Source organism: Pipra filicauda, unplaced genomic scaffold (genome assembly GCF_003945595.2).
Source record: "Pipra filicauda isolate LSUMZ 115617 unplaced genomic scaffold, ASM394559v2 scaffold569_size315192_pilon, whole genome shotgun sequence".
Taxonomy (NCBI): Eukaryota; Metazoa; Chordata; class Aves; order Passeriformes; family Pipridae; genus Pipra; species Pipra filicauda.
In genome coordinates, this window is record NW_024104719.1 from 1,230 (window position 1) to 22,500 (window position 21,271).

General features: G+C 39.4%; 1 protein-coding gene across 1 annotated transcript in view; it reads left to right on the forward strand.

Moving 5' to 3' along the window:
• Positions 1-1,686: 1,686 nt before the first annotated feature.
• SPATS2L (spermatogenesis associated serine rich 2 like) overlaps positions 1,687-21,271 on the forward strand; it is a 37,402-nt gene continuing 17,817 nt past the window's right edge. The window contains exons 1-5 of the mRNA XM_039387492.1: positions 1,687-1,791; positions 6,036-6,085; positions 7,060-7,297; positions 11,968-12,168; positions 12,601-12,736. Coding sequence (XP_039243426.1) covers positions 1,785-1,791; positions 6,036-6,085; positions 7,060-7,297; positions 11,968-12,168; positions 12,601-12,736 — 632 coding nt within the window. The 5' untranslated portion in view covers positions 1,687-1,784. The remainder of the gene's footprint in view (positions 1,792-6,035; positions 6,086-7,059; positions 7,298-11,967; positions 12,169-12,600; positions 12,737-21,271) is intronic.

Sequence of the window (21,271 nt, forward strand, 5' to 3'; positions counted from 1 at the left end):
ATTATGTGTTTGGCCTGGGCTGTCCAAGGCTGGACTTGCTGCTTGAAATGTGTTGTGGGCAAATGTGAAGCTGCAGAGAGAGGTGTGACAGGATGATGGACAGGAGTAGAGCAAATCATCTTAAGTAGATGTACTAAAGTTGTGTGCTGAGTATCAACCTTTTGTAGTGCTGAAGTCCAGCAGGCATCACAAATCTGAGCCCTCAGTCACTGTGCATTAACAGAACCTGAAATGATTCATGGTTTATATTAGAATACAGGACAGAAATACAGCAGTTGAGGAGTGGGATGAACATACTACAGTAAAATAAGATTTTTTTGGTCATAAATCTGAGCACTTAAGTGTTCTTGATCACCTTCTGGTATCTCCATTGATGGAGACTCCATACAGAGTCTCCTTCAGCATCTAACCAGGCAGCTAAGGCAAGGAAGTGTGAATTCTCTTGCCATGTAAGCCAGCCTAGTTCCCTTAAACAGCTCTATCTTCATGTGTTATTTTTTTCACAATTATTTTTCACGGTACAGTAAAAGACCACCACTGCTTCACAATTAGCATAATGGCATTGTGATGCAGTAAATAAAGTACACTTAAATCAAGAATGTATTCCCACAGAAAGATGACAAAGAAGGGTGTCAGATAAACATTTGCAGGGCAATAACAAGTTTCTGATTGTAAATACACGCTGGACATCTTGATATAGAAGCTCAAAAACCTAATTTCGAACAACTAGACTGGTTTTGGCAGTGGTTATCTTTTTCTTTTTTCAGAGTACTATCATAGGTTTTTGTTTTGCTAATTACGTTTAAGTATTTTTATTTTGCTCTGACCTCATAAAGCTTGTATAGCATTAAAATAATATAGCAATTAATTTTTATATAACCATTTACTTTCTGCTATATTACTTAGGGATGAGAAAGTATGACTCCACAAGGAATATTTTATTTAAAACATTGTGAGTTCAATTTCATCTGGTATCAATGGATACTGACAGTACAGCAATAACAAATGCTGGGAAATTTAAGCACGGTGTGCCAGAGTCACTTGTGGGTGTAACACCTCATCCATCAGCAGAGTTTCCTGAAGGAAGCATTTGGCTTCCTATGTCCTTTGTTCAGGATTTTGTTACATAAGCTTCCTGGTCACTTGTACATGGAACAGCGAATTGAGCAGCCACTAGAGCTTTTGAAAATGATGCTGGTTTAGCCTGTGACTGTTTTCATGCATGTGACTGTTTTTCAGATATCAAAAAACCACCAGTCATAACTTTGATGTAGCAAGGCCATGCAATAGCCTTGTTGTAGTAATTGTGTACTCACTAAGTTTGTGTAGGTGATGTATCAAGACCCATGGCAGCAAATAGAACATTTAGGAAAGAAGCATAAAGCCAAATTCTGTCAACTTAATTAAGCTAGTTCTCCCACTGTTGCTGAGGGTAGGATTTGTTTCCAGGATTACTGGCTACCAGTTCTATGATTTGGTGTCCTGAAGAAATTGCTTCATTATTTGCATGGGCCAGGTAAGGACAGGATGGGTATTGCTTTGTACAGACACATTGCTGTATGCTCCTGAGCGTGTCACGTGTAACAGGCATTTATATGGATGTGCATTGGCACAGAGGTACCTTGTTGTTTAAAGGAGTATGATAAACCCATATGCTATTGTCTTCTTTCTTTTCCTTCCAGATCAATGCAATACGATCAATTGTTCCGAACAAAAGCAATAATGAGATAGTCCTGGTGTTGCAGCAGTTTGATAACAATGTAGACAAGGCTGTTCAAGCTTTCATGGATGGTGAGTATAGTGCGCTTTTTTCGCTAAGACATGAGGGATTCAATTGCATGCTAAAAGTGTTTGTTGTCTCTAGTGGCTCAACATAGTGGGCAATCACCAAACATCAGAAGTTCAGCAAGGGAAAGTGCCCAATTCTGCACTGGGATGGGGCAGCAGCCCTGGATGTGTGTACAGACTGGGGAATGAGATGCTGGAAAGCAGTGCTGGGAAAGGGACCTGGTGGTCCTGGTCGATGACAAGCTGAACATGAGTCAGCAGTGCCCTGGCAGGCAGGAGGGACAACTGTGTCCTGGGGGGCATCAGGAACTACATCACCAGCCGGGCAAGGGAGGGGATTGTCCTGCTCTGCTCTGCACTGGGGCGGCCTCACCTTGAATATTGTGGCAGTTTTGGTTAGAGAGTGTCCAAAGGCAGGTAACAAAGATGGGGAAGGGCCTTGAGGGGAAGCAGTGTGAGGAGAGGCTGAGGGCATTTGGTCTGTTCAACCTGGAGAAGAGGAAACTGAGGGGAGACCTCAGTGCAGTTACAACTTCCTTGTGAGGGGAAGAGGAGGGGCGGGCACTGATCCCTTCTCTGTGGTGACCAGTGACAGGACCCCAGGGAATGGTCTGAAGTTGTGTCAGGGGAGGTTTAGGTTGGATATTAGAAACAGGTTCTTCCCCCAGAGCGTGCTTGGGCACTGGAAGAGGCTCCCCAGGGCAGTGGTCACAGCTCCAAGCCTGACAGAGTTCAAGGAGCATTTGGATAATATTCTCAGGCCCATGGTGGGATTGTTGGGGATGGTCCTGTGTGGAGCTAATGATCCTTGTGAGTCCCTTCCAACTCAACATATTCTGTGAAAATATATTATGTATTTTTTCTGAAATCTGATCAGTGTGGCACTTAGTTAATTTTTTTTTTTATAATTGATCCTCCTGTCTGCATCTTTGCTTCTCTATGCTATGAGTTTGACATGGCTGTTTATCTGTTCCACCTGACTTTGCCATTTTTGATACCATTTTTGTTGCAGACCACCTCCTTTATTCTGCATAAAAGTCAATGCTTTTAAAAGTAAATATGTCAGGAAATGATTCACTCTTGAAGACACAGTAACTAATAAGAATTTGGGATAGTTCTGAAGCAGATAGCCAGGCCCCTAAACCCCTGAACTTGATGCATACATTGAATTGACATTCAAACCTCAATCTGAATTTTGCAAATAGCCTTGACATTTATAATGGCTGAGCCAAGACTCCATCGGAAGTTTGAGCCATTCTAAATCTGGATCATCTCTAATGAAAGGTCACTTGTATTTAAATAACACTTTTCTGATAAATATATAATGTCAAGTATTTTGAACTTTCACCAAAGTCTGTGAGAAACCCTTTGCGGAAATAATGGCATACCGTGAGCAAATCTTCTCAAAATCTTTGTAGCTGGGGGCTGCATAAAGACTACTAGAAGTTCAGTGGTCTCAAAGGCTCTGTATTTCTTAAAAATTCTGCATTTTTGCTATCTCAGCAAGTTGCTTATTTCATATGTATTTTACTTAAGAATAGTTTGGGGTTTGGTTTGGATTAACTTACTAAAATGTATCATCCAAAAAGCATCATGATACACTAGGACTTAACAGTATGCAAAAAGCAGGTGCAAGCAAACTGGACTATTTATAAATGCATCATAACTCTTCTATCGGATCTATGTGGTTCTTTTTGATTCAGGCAACTGCATAGACATTCTAATAGATCTATGGAATTGAGTTTGTCTGTGCACACACACAGGAAAAGGAAAGTGTGAGGCATCTAACAATAATTTTGTTTTCCTGTAATGTATGTCCTGGGGAAATAAGTGGAGGATTGTTCCATGACTATTCAGTAAGTTACTTTCAATTTACTTTGTCTTAAGTTGCCGTTGCTTGCTTGTGGCCTATGAATTGTTTCCAATGAGCACTTAAAAGGGGAAGTGTTTTCATAACCATGTGTTGTCATCTGCTGTATGGAAGAAACAGGGCAAGAGTGCAACAAAGTCGTGAAGAGAAGCAAGCTGTTGTACCTGTTCAGATGTTCTTTGTTTGAACTTCACCAGTTTGTGATGACTGTGCCTTGCCTTCAGAAGTCTGTGAGCGAGCATTTGAAAACAGCCAATATTTGTTACTGTCTGGAAACAATAGCAAGCCTGAGAAAAGATAGGTATCCATGCAGCTGCCACTGTGGATAGAATGAATCTAGCACTTGGAGTATTTTTTCACGTGAATGACAAAAACTGCTAAGATTGAAATAACGCTTGCAGAGAAATCATTGCCAGAGGCAAAGAAAAACGTGGGGGTGGCTGTGCTGAATGAAAAGGCTCGGCACCTCCATTCAGTGCTTCTCTCTGAGGTGCTGCATGCTGAATCAAAAAACGTTCAAATTTAGTTTCCTGAGATTATTTTCCATCTTGCTTTGTATCTGGAGTAGCATTTAGGTGATGTCTCTATTATGAATTTACTTCTATATGTGAAATTTTATTTAAATGAAAGAAGGTTCAAATGTTTTATTTGCTATGCTAGTGTTTACCTAATTAAGCATAATCAGAAGGTCTGATCAGCTGCTTTGTAGATGTGTTCAACAAATTATAATGATGAGTTCAAATGAGGGCTTTGGGACTTGGACAGTTAGTGCATTTCCTAACAGGAAGAAATGGAGTTTAGTTGGGAGAATCCTTAAAATAACCCTCACCATGCACAGAATTCACAGGGAAGCTGAGGGAAGCAAAGCAAAGACACCACCAGCCAACACAAGAAGGGTGTTGGTTTATACTGTGAAAACAGTTAACAAAGCTGTCACGTGAAATCACATACTTTCAGCAGCACAGAGTAAAATGGGCAGCAAATGGTAGGGTTTATTTCTTCATAATGAAACACAACACCTGTCAAAAGATAGCAAACCTTTAGGAGAGGGGATTGTACTTACATGTACATAAGTATGTATGTGTGTCACTAAATATAGGTATGTATATAGTTATACACAAAGTAGAAGTTTTCTTAGCCTTGTATCTGCATTGCTATGCCATGTAGGAAACAAAACATGGCTTTGATGGATTCCATACACATTTTTTAACAAATTAGGCTTAGCACTGCTAGCAATATACATAATCTTTCCTAATGTGTGTGATAGTCTTACCAGATAATCTTGGACCTGCTTTATCATGATAGAAAAATAATTTTGGTACATCTGAAAACCTCACACATCTTTGGCTGAATACAAATTGATGACTCATGGTAGTCTGAAAACAGCAATTCTTCTTAATACTAATATCAAGAGTTCACTGAAAGGAGTGAGAAGAATGTCTGGATATGAAATCCATTTGAAAAGGATAATAAATGAGTACTTACTAGATTTGTGCAGTGCTTAAAATTCAAGCAGAAGCCCTTTGATCTGATTGTGATTAAAAAGATAGTGCCTTAGTAATTTGGATGACGATTTAGACTGCATGCTTACCATGAGCATCTATTTTCAGCGTTATGGTCCAGGAGAAAAAAATAATGATGTTAAACAGAAGGAGAACAGTTTTCTTATAACGTTGCAGCTGGCACTGGTCTAACCAAGGCTCTGCTTGCTTTGTTCCATAAATTTGTCTGATCAACTCATGGCTGACAGACAGAATTTCAAGTATACAAAATTGTAAATATTTTTCAACATAAATTTTGACTTTTTTTTTTCTACTAAGCCTAAGTTTACTGCATTTGTGCAATGCAGAATTTATGCAGGAGTCCACAAAATTACTCTTTTGGATGCTAATTAAATCTTTATTTTTTATGTTCTTATGTCTTCTGAATGCGACAGGTAACACATAGAAAACATATTATAAAAATGCCAAGAGTTTTTTAAAGTTTTAAATGCTCTAGAGTCAGGATGGACTATCTGATTTGTACTCAGTGTTTACACTAGGGTGCTGAGATACTTCCCTTTTCAGGCAAGAGATTTGAGTGTTGATTTTTTCTGAGGCTTATGCTAATGCTTTAAGGTACACCCACACTTAATCATTTGTGAAATGAAGTCCATAAAAAGCCAGTAGTGCCAAGTGGACCATCCACTGTATGTAGTGCAATCAAAACAGGTAACTAAGGAGGAAAAAGGCATCAGTACCTATTTTGTTCTCCCCATATAATAGAATTCGCAACAAATGGAAATGCTGCTCAGCTAGGAGACTAGAAACTGTTCCTGAACACGCTTCTTTTTCATAGCTGAACTTTTGTTCAAATGTTTTATCTTTCCTTTCTCTAGGCAGTGCAACTCAGGTTCTAAAGGAATGGAATATGACAGGGAAAAAGAAGGTAAGAACTTGCTCTTGAGCATCAAGGCATTTAGATCTGTTTGTACTTGAATGTAGTGCTTTTATTTTGGCCAGTATTTTGCCTTTTCTGGCATAGGTGACTTCATTCACATGTGTAAACAGAGTACTTGAAAGCAAATGTGTGTACTATTTTTAATCCTATTCGTCTGTCACTGTCTTGCTAAGCCCAAGTGTTCTGAGAGGGTTTCTGGGACAGCCCATGTGTGTACATGTGTGTGGGAGCCAGACCCTGGACAAGTACAGAACAAATCCCAAAACAGCCCATGTGCAGAAACACTTCAAATAAGCGACTGTATCCTGGATAGTCACAGCCAGTTATATTGCTCGAATTTTTGCTGCCAGGTGTAAAAATAACTTGTGCATAGAAGTCTTCTGTTAGGAGTCATACATTAGGAACATTATCAAGTCAGATACAGAAGCATGAAGATCATATCCCAGATATGACACTTGAAGTATCTCCAAGCTGTAACTGTAGCAGAAGGCTGCCCTGTGAGTCGCTGTGAGCCTGTGAGGCTCCTCTTTATGGTTGGAAGAGCTACAGTAGCAGTGACCAACCTATGTCCATGACCACTATCTACCTGATCAAAGCAATGCTTTAAGGGTTTGTTTGTATTACTGTGTGGATGTTCCCTGAATGGTTAGGAACTGCTTGTTCTAAGTGCAAAACATTTTGAGCAGCATCTTAACAGAGGCTCTGTTACCATTTTACAATGCAAGTATTTTGTGTGGAAGGGCAGGGAAAATTAAGTTGGGGGCTTCAGGTTTTATTTGAAACAGTTTATATATTCAGATGAACCAGTACAATGTATTGTATAGCACATCATGGCCTGTAAATTGCATTACACCAGTGTCACTTTTATGGCATTTTAGGATTGTGGACAATTTACTGATTGTATTTTGAATTTGTATGATTTGCATTGAATGATGTCTCTGTTGCCGTATTTCTCCATTTAGAACAATAGGAGAAAAAGAAGCAAATCTAAACAGCATCAAGGCAATAAAGATCCTAAAAACAAGAATGGACCTGAGAAGGCATCTCAAGAGCCCCAGGGAATACATGACTGTCATATGAACGGATGCTCTAAGGACAACTCTTGCCGTGGTTCTGCCAATCAGAAACTGGAAACCACTTCTCTGGAGAACAAAGGCTCAGGATTTGTAGGATCGGCACTGGACTGTCCAGAAATCAGAGGTCAGCTCATCTGACAGAGGGCACGTTTTTAAGTGGCAATAGCCAAGCCTCCATTTACATAAAGATCACGGTATTTTTATTGCCTTGAAGTAGAATAATATGTTGGAGAGATGTGTTTGTGCAAAATAATGCTCATAGCTATTAAAGTCGTGCAAATAGATCTATATCTGGGCACTATTCACCTTGCAAAATGTTGTTTTTTTACTTAGAGACAAAAGAATCAAACTGTAATTAGGGGCCCAGCTTATACAGAGTATTACAGGTAGAAATACATAAGAATGCAGGGTTAGAAAATGGCTTGAGTGTCAAATGGTTAACAGAAGGATTAAGTCCCTCATAGGGAGCAAAGATATCTGAGCATTATGAGCTCATGGCGTATTACTGGATTTCTTTATTGCTCAGTCTAAACTAGTCCATTTTTCTTTTCCTCATCTTCCCTGAATAGGCTAGTCCCAGTAGATCTCCACTGGCTGTCCCTAACAGGGAAGGGAGGGCCTCTTAGTACATGCATGTTTCTGCTGGGGTCTAGGAACCACTTCTGTAACGAGGGGGAACAGTAACACAGTTCTTCTCCCCTGGGTCACAGTAGATGCAGAGTTATGATTATAGCAACATCAGTGAAAAAAAACTCGCTCCTCTGGGGGAGAAGCTCTGTGAAAGCTTTTGCCTACAAGTTCATAAAGCTCATAATAAATTGCTGTCAGTATTGGTAGTGGTTTTTCAGCTCTTCACATTTCGGTCATCTGACAGCCCTGGATTGTTGCTGCTGTTAGTATTTTCTTCCTGTGTCTTAAGCAGTATTTGAGACTATTAAAAGAACTTTCCTTGAAATCACTTTTTCCATGGTTGCAAATACAGCTCTTGAATCTCATTTTAAAGGAATGTGCCAAATGTATAATTGTCCCGAAATGAATTCTCGGCTGCTTTGGTGGTCCCAACTTCTGATCAATTAAATGAAAACTCTGCAACCTATAGCAAGCAAACAAAACTACTTACCAAGAAATCAAGGATCAGAGATACACTTCTTGCCCTTGCTAAAGACTCCCACTTACTTCAGATAAAATATTTCATAAGCCAGAAGACTCTGCATTTCCATAATACTAAAAGCATTCTTGCCACTTATTCTGCAAGAAGGAAACTTCTTAGAGTGGCATTTTTTGAAATGATACATGCATGAATAAAGTACATAAACTGAATTGTCTATGCCTGGGGAGCATTTTCTAGGGGGTAAAAGACTTGAATGCAAGAAGAGTACCCATGCTGTTAGTGATCTTTTTCTGTCACTGGGATCGAGTCCTGTTCTTTTTCTCTTTGACATGATACAGTGAAGAGTTAGTTGTACATATAAGGGGCAAAAGGTATCTTGAAATTTTTCTTTGCTTTTGCAAGTGACAAATGAGATATGACCATAGCTTTATGATTTTTTCAACTTTTATATATATCCTCTGTTTCAAAAACAAGAGGGAGAGAGGGATTTAAAAAAAAATGGCAGAAAAGAAAGGAAATAGAGAGCAAGGAAAATCTGAAACTTTAATATTCAGATTTTTCTTGCATAGTAAAATAAGTTCCTGGCAAATTGTATAATAGAGAGAAGGAAAGAATTTCTTCTTTACTTTCAATTGTACTAGAATTCTTTTCTTCACAGCCAGTGTAATAGCTACTTCCTTGAGGTCAAAAGCCAGCTATGTACATATTGTTACATTTGTGCTGAAATACATGGAACTAAATAGAGTAGAAAGGTGATCAAGATCCTTCAGGGGCCAGCATCTGTGCCCTTGTGGTTTCTGAGCAAGTCGTATAGACTCTTCTAAAGCAGTTTGAAATGCTGAAGTGAGTCCAAAGTGCACCAGTTTCATATTGCTCCCTCTTGTGTTGAAATCTCCTTTGTATTGTCCTTGTCTGGCTTGTTTGTTTTGGTTCCTTCTGTATCAAATTAATGTTACTGTAGTCATTTCCCCATCACCTTCAGACAGTTCACAGATTAGAAGGATCACAGTCAGGTGTCTGTTCCCAGTTCCTTAATACTTTCCTCCCCATGAGGAACATGAGGTTGAAGCTTTGCCTGTACCAACTCTCAGTTTGTAAGATCAGGTCTTTCAGAGCCATAAAATCGTGGCTGCTTGGAAGGAACTTCAGGAAGCAGAAGGGAGGATGCAGCGTAGTGAGTGTGTCTCCATAATGTGTCCCGTGCTAGAAAATGATAGAGGAGACCATGTGGCTATTGCCTTTAGTTCAGATCTGCTTGTTTCTTGACATTATTCCATCTTTCTTAGAAGTATTTTGTTGTACATATTTCTGTACATTCCCTTGTAAAGAAGGGAATGTGTTGAATGCACTGGAAGGATATTTAATGCTGCCTTGCCATGCTATCACTTGTTGGGACCTGGGTAAAGCCAGATACAGATCAGATACTGATCTCTTTCCTACTTTTTGAAATTATTTTTTCACGTAGGAAGATTTCGAGTAAATCTTTCTAACTTCCTGTTTATATCTCAGGAGGTGTGGGTTTTTTTCTTCTTTCAGCCAATCTATGAGGTTCACTTGATTTAAAAGGTATTGAACTGCAAGCTGTTATAAAAAGATAAACCACTCATTTTGAAGATGGCAGCTCAGCAGATTTCAAAACAAGTTTATTTACTGGCAGGTGTGGTAATACTTGGCTGTTAATAGAGCAGATGTCACACGTTAGACTAGTGCTGAAGTTCCAAACCTCCATGTACTGAACCGTGCAGCAGTTGACTTGTAGCTACTATTAGCCAAACCTTTGATTTCTCTTTCAAGTATTTGAAAGAGACTTTGTCCCTAGATTTTGTTACACACGTTTCTTAGCTGGCCCAAGTCTTCAGAGGTTTGATGCAGACTTTCTTAAGGTATTTTTCATTCTGTTGATTGTCTTCAGTCAGATTTGGAAGTCTAGTTGCAGCATACCAAATCATTGCTTGCTAGTCCATGTTGGTTGTCTGGCTGATGGGTTTTAAAGTCGCTCATGTGTCATTTTGCAAGAAACAGTTTGTCAAAGTATATTGCAGACAAAAGATGATTGAAAAGTTTTTAGAGTATTGTTGTTGTAGATGAGTTTCTTTAGGCAAAAAGCTGTCAAATTTGTTATTTGTCTTGACAAGTGTACCGAAGCTGCTAATTAAATTTAGTTAAAACAATTTTGCACTTAAACAACAAATTCCAGAAGATCTAATCTTCGGGACAGAACCCAAAAGCCCTGGCCTTTCTCTGTGGGTTAGCTGGTAGTCTGCTTGTTTCTAACTATCTGTTAGAGCTATTTAGCAAGGCCAGCCTTAACTGACAGTAGAAAGAATGTTCTTTATAGATCAAAGCTATCTGCATTAGTGTGAGATCTCAGAAGTTCCTCACTGTGTGTGAGACTAGTACCTGCCATGAACCTTTGGCATGCTCAGAGTGCTGCATTACTGATGTTTCTTGCTTGCACAGATTCACAGGTTTCTTTAACTTCTTTCACTGTTTTCTTACTGTTTTATGTAAGATACCTTTTCTGATTTCAGACTCACCTTTTAAAGCCCTTAAACAAAAGCTGGTTTAAAATGTGAGCGCTGATGTTCCTCCTTGTTCCTCTGGTGTTATGTGATTGCCATGAAAACTAAGATATACTTTACACCTGTCCTAATGCCCAGCCAGGACAAAGAAGTCACTAGTTGATAGGCTGCAGCTATCCATGTGGTAACCCTCAGTGTAAATCTCACTCCCTGGGCTGTAATCCAGCTGTTAATCTGACAAGCCCCTTTTCTCCAGACACCACACACCATCAGCTGAATAAGGTGATGCATAAAGAGCAACTTCAGAACAAACTATCATTCATTCATCAAAGTGAATACAAAGATTAGAAAGAAGAGTTAACACAACAAATCATTTTCTATGCTTGTTTCCTTAAGTAAAATTCACAGTGGCAGTAATAGCTGGCCTCACCTTTCAGTTTTCATAGTCATTCTTGGGCTGCTTGTCTCTCTGTCATGATACTGATATCTTGAATCCTTTTGGAGTCTTGGAAGGAGGAAACCAGGTCATCTTGTGGCAGCCAAATAGTCTCAGGCATTGTTATCATATCCCTCTGAAGCTGTTGAACCCAGGAACCTAATCTTTGACATAGTTTCATTTCCTGCTTAGTTCCTCTTAGCAGCTGCTTTTGATAGAAATCTTTAATCAGGCAAGGTAAGTATTTCAGGTAGGAATGTTTAATCAGTGCTTTTAAAATTCTGATAAAATGAGGAACGTTTTTTGGTATGTGAGATATATATATATATATAAAAATATATATATATCAACATTAAAGTCTCCTGCTTTCCATAGCAGACTTCCTCTCTAGTTCTATTCTCAAATATTCAGGCTAAAATTATAATTGATAGTTTACTTTTTATGTTATGAGGTATTTTTTCATATCAGCATGAAAGAGTTGATTTTTTTAAATTAGTTTTTCTTTTTTAGACTGTTAAAACATAGAAGTGTTCCAATTAGTGTTTAATAACCAAAACAATGTCATTGTTGTGATGGCTGTCTGAGGTCCTGTGGAATGTGTGCCAGTGAAAACACCTTTGATTTTTCCAGTGTTTAGGCATAAAGTCATTCTGCCCTAACAATAAGGCTTCATATCTTTCCTAATCTTATAACTCCCTGTTTTCATCCTTAATGTTTTCTTGCAGACAGAGAACGAGAATGCCAGAGATTATCTGTGGAATTAAGCCCAAAGAATATGAATGGAGTAGAACAGCATGAGCCTCCTCAGTCATCAGTTCAACTCCAGTGTAACCTAGGCAGGCCAAAGTCAAAATCTTCCTCAGTTAAATCATCCAATGCTACAACCCAACTTGAAACAAAGACAGATGATTCAGTTAAAAAAAGAGGTAAATTGGATCTCTGATTGCTATGTTCTGACGTGGTAAGAGAGCTGAGGCCTCTAGGCAAAAAAATGGGAATTCACGTATGTGAGGATGATGTGTTGGAAAGTGAGAGCAGAATCATGTTCAGCATAACAAAAATGGGTAGAACAATTTATGGGCTACTTAACATTATATTAAATGGAATTTGAAATAAGTAATTCTAACTAATAGTACCTTTATAATATTTATTTGTTTTGGGTGATGAGTTTGAGCAAGCGTTTAGAAACTGAAGAGCACCAGGGAAGGACTATGGAATAGCTGGATTTATGGACTTCAGGAGGATAACCACTTCATCCTAATCTGGGCAAATAACACTTTGAACTGTTCCTGCCCCCTCATTCAGAAAAGCCAAAGCCAGCTTTCTGACACTTGTGCAATTTTGGTTTTCTATTTTAGGGCCAAACATTGAAAAATCAGTAAAAGACTTGCAGCGTTGCACTGTTTCTCTAACCAGATACCGTGTGATGATCAAAGAGGAAGTGGATAATTCAGTGAAGAAGATCAAAGCTGCTTTTGCAGAATTGCACAGCTGGTAGGTAAATCAACTTCAGAGATCCATCAGCACCACCCGAGAAAAGGGGCTAATTAGGGCACTGGCGTTAGTGGGGAGGGGTCACTTACACCCTCTTTGCTTGCAGCATTTGATTGCAAAAAAACAAATACATGGTGCAATTAAGTGACACTCCTCACCAACCAGGAAGTACTATATGCATGAGTGTGTGGTTGCTTGCATACATAAAGTTCTTCAAAAAAAATCACTGGGTTTTTTTGCCCTAAATGATCCATCTTGACCTAATTCTTTTGTATCAAGTCCAGTGGCAGCATATCTGAGCAAATGAAAGCAGTTCTAAATATCCTGTCTGTAGGATTTTCTGAAGTCTCTTTTGCCTTCTTTAAATCTCATCTTTCTATACTGTTTCTTTGATCTTATCTTCTTTGGCAGACAGTCCTTTACTGTCTCTTCACATCCCATCATCTTTGGTTCTTATCCACCATTGTTTTTTTATTTCCCACGTAGTTTCTTCTAACTTTGCCATTCATCATTTCATTTCCAATTCTCATCTTTAGTTCATTCTTTTTCTTCGTGCTTTTATGTCTTTAATCTATTTATTCCATTGTAATTTTGATTACTTGTGATATTCAATGTGTATATCTATGCCTTTTGAAAATTTATAGCAGAAATAATTGCTGTAGTAGCAAGTTGCATATTTTGTATGTTCTTGTCATAGAAAAATATTTTCTGCTTTGAGTTTTACTTGGCCTTGGTTAAGCATAGATGTTATATAAAACCTGTGTATTAGACGGTTGCAGTAAACAGAAGAAATCATGTTAAAATGTGCAATACTTGGTTACAAATCACAGAAGAATACAAAAACCTTTCCCCTTTAATTCATCCACAGTATTTGGCAGTATCTGTATGAGCATATCTTATCTAAGTGCTGTAGTATTGGAAGAAGTTTAACTCTGGACTTTACTGGTGTATTCATTGTTTCCAATGATGCATCAGAAGTGACTTCAGTGCCACTGGGGCTCCACTTCTGTATGGGCAGAAAATCCAAGTGCTACTGAGCTAATTTTGGGGAAGATTCTGTTTCACTGAGCTGCCCATGTACTTACTGTATAGCAAGGGGAGCTTTGTTTCTGTCCCTGTACTCCAGCAAACACGAACTGTGATCACCAGTTGAACTAAACTGCATAATGTTGTCAGGGTTGCTCTGGACCCAGTATAGTGATGTTTGCTTATCAACTTGAATGTAGTAATTAGATTGCTGCAGTATGAAAATTGAATTCATTAACCCCTTGCACCTTTTTTTGGTAGCTCTCAGAGGGGACCTTTTCTCTGAGTAAACTCATAATTGGATCTCATTTGCTGTATAGTCCACACTCTTTTTTTTTTTTTTTTTTTTGGTAGCAGTATTGAAAATATATAGTGTCACATGTTGGTTGCAGGCAGTAACAGTTAATTCAGTCTTTAAGCAATTGTTCTGGTCATGGAACAGGCTTAGAACTCTGATAGGACTTAAAAATGTAGGGGGTAGTAAAGTCAGAACTAAAATTCTTCATTATTCATGTTTTAGCTTGAAAAACACTGAAGTATATTGCCTCATGCTAAAATGTGTTACTTAATAGAGGAAAAGACAAAGTTACCCCAAAAGAGTATGTAAATGCAAGTATTTAATGATGAAAATAGCCTGGAAAACTTTTGAATAGGCTTCATTTAATTTTTGCCTCCTACCAGCTTTAGTGCCTAAATTATTGAAGCTAGAAGCTCTAGAATAGATCTGTAAGAGATCTGTGCTCTGAATATTTGTGCCTTGCAAAGCAATTTCATGCACGTAGCATAACATTGCAACAAGGACAGTATAATGTCAGCATATGTTTATGGAAATCTCAGTGCTGGCTATATTGCTTTTGGCAGCTCATAAACCTAATATTTAGGTTTTTCTTCAAATGAATGAAGGGGAATTTTGGTTTAAACAGTAAAATGCATGACTTTACACCTTCTTTGCTGAAGTTAAAGAGAGTTTTGTGGTATTTCCTATGACCTTGTGGCCTAAATACTGAGAAAGATGGGCATAGCTGTCTTCAGTGCCTTGTTTAGGAAAACTTGCTGCCAACTGCTGTAGATTTACTGGATTTGTGTAGAAATCAGCAGAACCATTGATACATACAGCTTCAGACCTCATAAAGTGAACACATCATATTCCTGGGCTGGATGGTTCAGTGTGTGTTATTTACATGGCATTTTCCTTGCTTCAGAGTTGAACAAAACATGACTAGTGGTAGCAGGAGGATTAAAGTATTAAATGAGCACACAGCCTCTTGCATATTTATCACCCTTCTTGGGTGTAGGAATTCTCTGTGACACAGTCAACTTGCCTATCAAGGAAAATTAGGCAATTCAGCTAAACTGTTGCTCCCAGAGGACTGTGGAGTGACCAAAAGCAAGGGCATGATATCACGTCTCCGTTGTGATAGTGATTCCAAAGCTTTTTCCAAGTTCTTCTCCAGTTGCTGCTGGAGTGCAGACTGGTTGAGATGTACAGCAGATAAACATAGAACAGCCACTAAATGCTGTCCATGTTCAGAACTACCAGGAATATTTTTGAGTGGGCTCAATACCATAATGTAGATGGGAGCTTAACACCGCTGTCACCCCCTAAGGGGTTTTAATGAAGCTGAATGAAGTCAGAAGCTTTAATTTTGCATTGCAGCTGAATGCTGAAACACATACTACTTTGGTGTCTCTTTTGAGTTTATTTTTCTTCCTTTGGTAATAGGATAAAAGACTGGTTTTGTGTCCTTTCTTGCATTTACAATCAAGGTCAGAATCAAAACTGAATTGCAAGAGTCAGTAATATTTTTAATTTTTTGATAGTCTGTTTTGGTTTTTTAAAATCTTTTCATGATTTTACTGATCACAGAAAGAATGAAGTATGCAAAGACAGTATCGTATATCTTTCTCCTCCCTCCAGACAGTATGTGAAACCATTATTATGGAGATAAATGTGTGTCCTGAAAGCTTCAGCAGAAAGACCCACAAAAACTTTACTTTTTTTGCAGCAGAAACTGTTGAGTGATAGTTGTCAGTGGAAATCCGTGTCCATCTCTGGCTGAGTATTTCACAGCTTGACCTAACAAGTGAAGGGAAGTTACTCCTGAACATGTTCAGTCACTACTGTGCTGCTATTTGAAAAGTCACCTCTCTGGCAAAACAGTGCAGACCCTCCCACAATCTAAAAAAGCAGTGCTAGGGAGCAGATGTGCTGTGAACACCTGTAAAAGCTTAGGGAAAACAATGCAATGCTTGCTTCTGTTTTCACTTTTTAACAAAATGGAGCAAATAACAGTCCCAGAAAGATGCTTATTTAAAAACACTGCAGTAAGATCATTTTTCTCTTTCTTAAAGAGCCTCCCAGAAGTTCCTGCCAACTGGAGTAGTTCTCCATGTGCTCAGAATAGGTGATAACAACTTGATTTTGTACAGTGCTTTTCATGCCAGAAGGCACCAGAGCATTTTACAGTCCATGGGCTGGTCCAGGCAGGGCACTTTGCCTCACAAGAAGTCTTTCTCAGTCTCATGTCGATTATGCTTCTGCTGTGATCTGGCACTTTTGTCACCCCTTCTTGCTGGGCTTTCTCTGACATGGCTTTCCCAAGGTTATGAGAGCACTGAGCAAAGCAAGCTGAAGGGCGGTGTGTCTAAAGCCCACATGTGCCTGAAAGTTATGAGGAAGATTGTCCTGACAGTACTCCTTGAACCAGCATTTCTCCTCATTGCATTCAGCTTTGCTGTATGGTTTTCAGGAATACCTTTGTGTGAGTGAGAACATAAGCTGCTCCTCTTAATATTGAATGTAAAATATGTCAGAGCATAGCCGTGTCTCACAGTAGTGTAGAGCACAGAAAAGAAGATTACCAAATAGTTCTTAAGTTGCAGGGATAGGTCAGAAAAGCTAATTGAACTCCCCTCTCACTAGAGTGCACTTGAGACATTTGTTGCCAAGCTTAAAACCTGCATGCTATAATTGTGTTCTCACTTTTCCACCAAGAGACTGAATAACCATCCTGGGGATAAAAGGAGAGCCCCAGGAAATCTGAGTGAAATGTGTAGAGCACAAAAGGAGCCAGAGTTCCCCGTAAGACCCCTTGCCAGAAAATAATTTTCACATATTGGGCATTCACACAGTCATATGGAAAACTAAAAGGAAACATCTGCTACTTGCCCACATGGTCTGCCATGAACAGAAAATAGTCTGTAGAAATAGTAGGAACCAGGTTTCATTACACTGAATGCAGAACTGAACCACGTAAATTCAAGTTTCTCTACTCTTTGCATCTCAAACACATTGTTATGTCCAATGCTTTTTAGAGAGTATGAAAACCAACACAGTTGATTTTTTGGAGTGAAGAAAAGCACTTGAATGCTCCACCATAGGCTGGATAAAAACTTCATTCTGACATAATGCTGGGAAGATGGAGTTTGGCAGTACCAACAATTTAAAAATATATTAAAATAGATTCAGGGAACAACTAGAAAGCATGTGCTGCATGTTTGGGTAAAATTAAGCAGTTTTAGTATTATTTTCTAAGTCAAAGCAGAGAAGTGGTTGAATAGGGGAAGAAGTAATTTAAAAGAAAATAACTGTGTCTGTACTAACTTGGTGCAGGGGGTGAGCGGTGGTCACCATTGCAGAGCAGTGAGTGAACACAGTCACCCCTTTCCTGGGACCCCTACTTGACAAACTGTAAAGATGATGGTTTTCTGTTGCCCATAGCCCTGACTGTTTGTGTTAGTGATGTGGTAGTTTGGAGCATGGGCAGATGCCTGGAAAGGCCAGGACTAGTATTGCTTTACACTGAGCAGACTTCCTGTGCTGTTTCTCTCTGCATTTTCAGAATCCTTCCTTATGAGCTTTCTGTCTGTGTGACCGCTGGCCTTTGGTAGTCCTTATGCTTCTAACGTAGAGATTTTCAAGTCCTCTTACAGTTTGTTGTGATATTTGTTTGCCCATCAGTCACACAATCTAGTCTTTAACTTTGCCAGTGCAGAGAAGGAAAAAACAGTCTCCTGGCATTTAGGTTCCTTGGGCCCCGCTGGGTTTTCAGGTACCTTGAAAGACCAGTGCTTTGACCAAGACCCCTGGGCCCTGTCCCTGCTGCTTGGGGGATGTGAGAGAACCTGATCCAACAGCTCTGGCCTCAGACCGGGTACTTCCCTGCAGAGCTGCAGCACTGGGACAGGGGCTTGTGCTTACACTCTTCTCACGACCTCCAGCAGTCTGGGATCACCCCTGCTGTGCATCAGTGGAGAGAAGAAGCAGAGTTCATGAAATGAGGGGAGTTAGGTTTCGATGAGATACGTAATGTCCCCTTTCTGGCCCCTTTGTCTTTTACAGTTCCTTGCTTCATCTCTGCGAAAATAGGTTACAGAGGTGAGATCCAGAAGTGGATTACAGTCTCTTAACCTGTTGCTCATACTTGATGGCCTTGTGTCTCCCCTCTTCCCTCCCAGTCGTTCATAGGTGTGTTTGTCATCCTCAGTACAATACAAGAACGCATGTTTGTTGGGGCCATGCAGGTAGGCTGTTGCTTTTGTGCATGTCATTGTTGTCAGACATAAACTAAACACAAGAAGGAAATAATTACCTTGAAAAATTTCAACAGACATTAGACCAAAGAACCAGACTCTTCTCTCTTTGTGGCCTCTTTCCAAGGTGCTTTTGGGAAAGTTGCCTCTTCTCTATAGCAAAACTCAACAACCATCTTCTGCCTTGCCAGAGTGTGCTTAGGATAAAATGTATAAAACCAGTAAGGTATTCAGATACCTCAGTAGTCAGATCAAAACTGAGACTCAAATAGGAAAGAAATACTTTACAAATTTACGTGAAAATTTGCAGGATGCTAACAAGCCATGGTGCAGCTCATACTCAAAATTGTTAAGATGCTGCCAAATCCCAAGGTGATGCCTTCAATTCTAAATAAATAAAATTAGAAATGTTCTTTTTGGAAAAGATTTTCCATGTCAGTTTTCAGCTTAAATGTTTCAGTGAAAAACTGATCAGACAGTAAATTTCTAGTTGTTTGTAAAGAGGTCTTAAAAGAAAATTGCAAATAGACCTTTAATTACGGTGGATTTACCAGACCCCATTGTGCAAGCTGGCTGCTAAAGAGAACAATGTTAGTGAAGATAGATAACACAAATAAACACAAAATAAACTTGAATAACTAAAAACCTTTGGGCATTTTCAGTTCTACTAGGTGGTACACTGCAGAGGGAAGGATTTCAGTGACATTGATTTATCATGTCTTTTTTTAATCTTCTTATTGTCACACTGTATTAGTGATCAGAATGATCAATGCTTGCTGTGTAAACATTGTGCATATGCTACTATGGTGATCAATTAATAACCTTCCAGCATTGTGAACGTTTAAATAATATTGAGCTAATACTGGAAGAATATAATTTACTGAAACATTGCAAGATATATAATGTAACAGCTTTTCCTACAGGTTTATTAATATAAAGAAAACTTGTATAATTTCTCCAATTACAAAGTAGCATGGCTACTCAGTAATCCTGTAAAGCTTGTAATCATCCATTACAGGTGATCAGGCATTATATTTACAATCTCATTACATCATTCTAGTTCCTTTGCTGAAAGTTTGACAGGGACAGTTCAGGGATTGAGGTGCGAGATTCTTTTGTGAAATACACAGTTGACTTAAAGGTTCTTATCAGTTGTCTTTTGACCCCCTGCTTGTGGGTCAAATATGTTCATGTCAGAAGGGAAATCTGTGCAGGAAATAAGGCATAATACTTAAAGACCGATGCAGAGCTTATCAGGACTGTCCCGTGAATTTGCCTGTAATCTCAGCTCAAATATAGCAGAGACAGTAACAGTACTAACATCCCTCAAACTTGCTTGAGTTTGTCAGAAGCTTGTCAATCTGCACAAAATTAAGGAGCTACTGGAGTCTTTTCCAAAGTATTGACAGAGCAATGTCACTGGAGAAGGGTGTTTGAAGCCTAAGCTGTCAAACTCCAGCGGTGTCCCACAATTAACTCCCTTCCTCCTGAAAAAAGGGCTCCAATTGTACCTCAGTGTTCCAGCAGCTCTCCTGGTGAACCAGACCCCAGAGGATGCCCATGAAAAAATATCTCTTTCCCCCTTCCGGATGAAGAGCCCTGCTGGAGTTGTTCAGATGCCACAGCTGACACTGTCTTGCTGAGTCTCCAAAACAACAGTCATTCTCCAACTGTGCACAAAGCTGGTTCAAGGGAGAGTGAAGCTTATTGAACACCTCAAGGAAAAAATTGGCATTTGGGGGGGTTTAACAGGGTTTTGAAAGGACTCGTTGGAGTTACACTTATCAGTAAGCTCTGTGCTATGCAGTTGGGGCTTACCTTTGTGAGCTGTGTCAGCATGTTTGCCTCCATGTCAGCTTGATCTTTTTATTTCCCCATCTCTTCAGGCACAATAGGTTTATATAATAATGCCTGGAAGAGGCAGAAGGAAGGAGAAGATTCTGGTCATCTGGAACCCTTGTGATTCTCATCAGTAAAGCTATAAATCACCCAGCCTGGCAATCTGATGCAGCTTTTCTGAAGAGGCACTAATAACTTTAATCATTTTAGTGGGATTTTGAGGTATTGCAGCTGACTGAAAGTGTATTTTTTTTTTCACTGTGCAAACACTAAATTTCATGCAGTAAACTAGAGGAAGATTATTTTGTTTCCACTAATGTCAGAACAAATTCAGAATTTATTCTGAGTATGAAATTGTGAAATGAGGCAGCTGTCAGCATAATTTACCCCTACCATTGCTGTGCCAGCAACTCATTGTAGTTTGGCATTTGCAGCTCTTTAACCATTGTATACTAGTGTGAATTCTGCCTGCCTGTGTAAGGCCAAGGCATGACTACTGTCCATTTGACCAGGAATAGAATTATGTTCTTGCCTTCGGAATCAAGCAAAATGATTCCTAGAGAGCTACTATTTCTCCTGCTGCATCTCATATCCCTACAGCATAAGCACCGGCTGTGTCCTCTACGTTAAGCCTCTGCCTTGCTGTGTCCCTTCAAGAAAATTGTCTCCCTTCCCACCTCAAAATTTGCTAAATCCTGTGCTCCAGACTGCAGATCCTCGCCTGCAGTGAACAGTGTTATGATGCTGGCAGCTAGAGTTTGGTACCCAGGTCCTGATCCTGCAAAAGTGACGGGTAAGAAAAGGACAGAATCAGCCCTTTCGGGAGAGAGGTACAGTGAAGGAAGACAGAAAAGAAAGAGGTAGTAGTGTTACTCTGTTTTGGCTCCAGCATCAGTCATGGAGTACAAGACTCACTTGATTCAGATCTGCTCTTGAGTCTGGTCAATGGGAGAGGGGATTTGAGTCCCATTATTTGGTCTACTACAGCAGAAGAACCTGTGGACTCATGATTAGGGCATGGATTCAGGTACAGTCGGAGAGAGAAGTGGTGCTGAGTTGTGTGTTTGTCACAAGAGTCTCAAATGGTATATGGGAATATGTTCAGTGCTGATATTCAAGTTAAGGAGAAGGCATGCT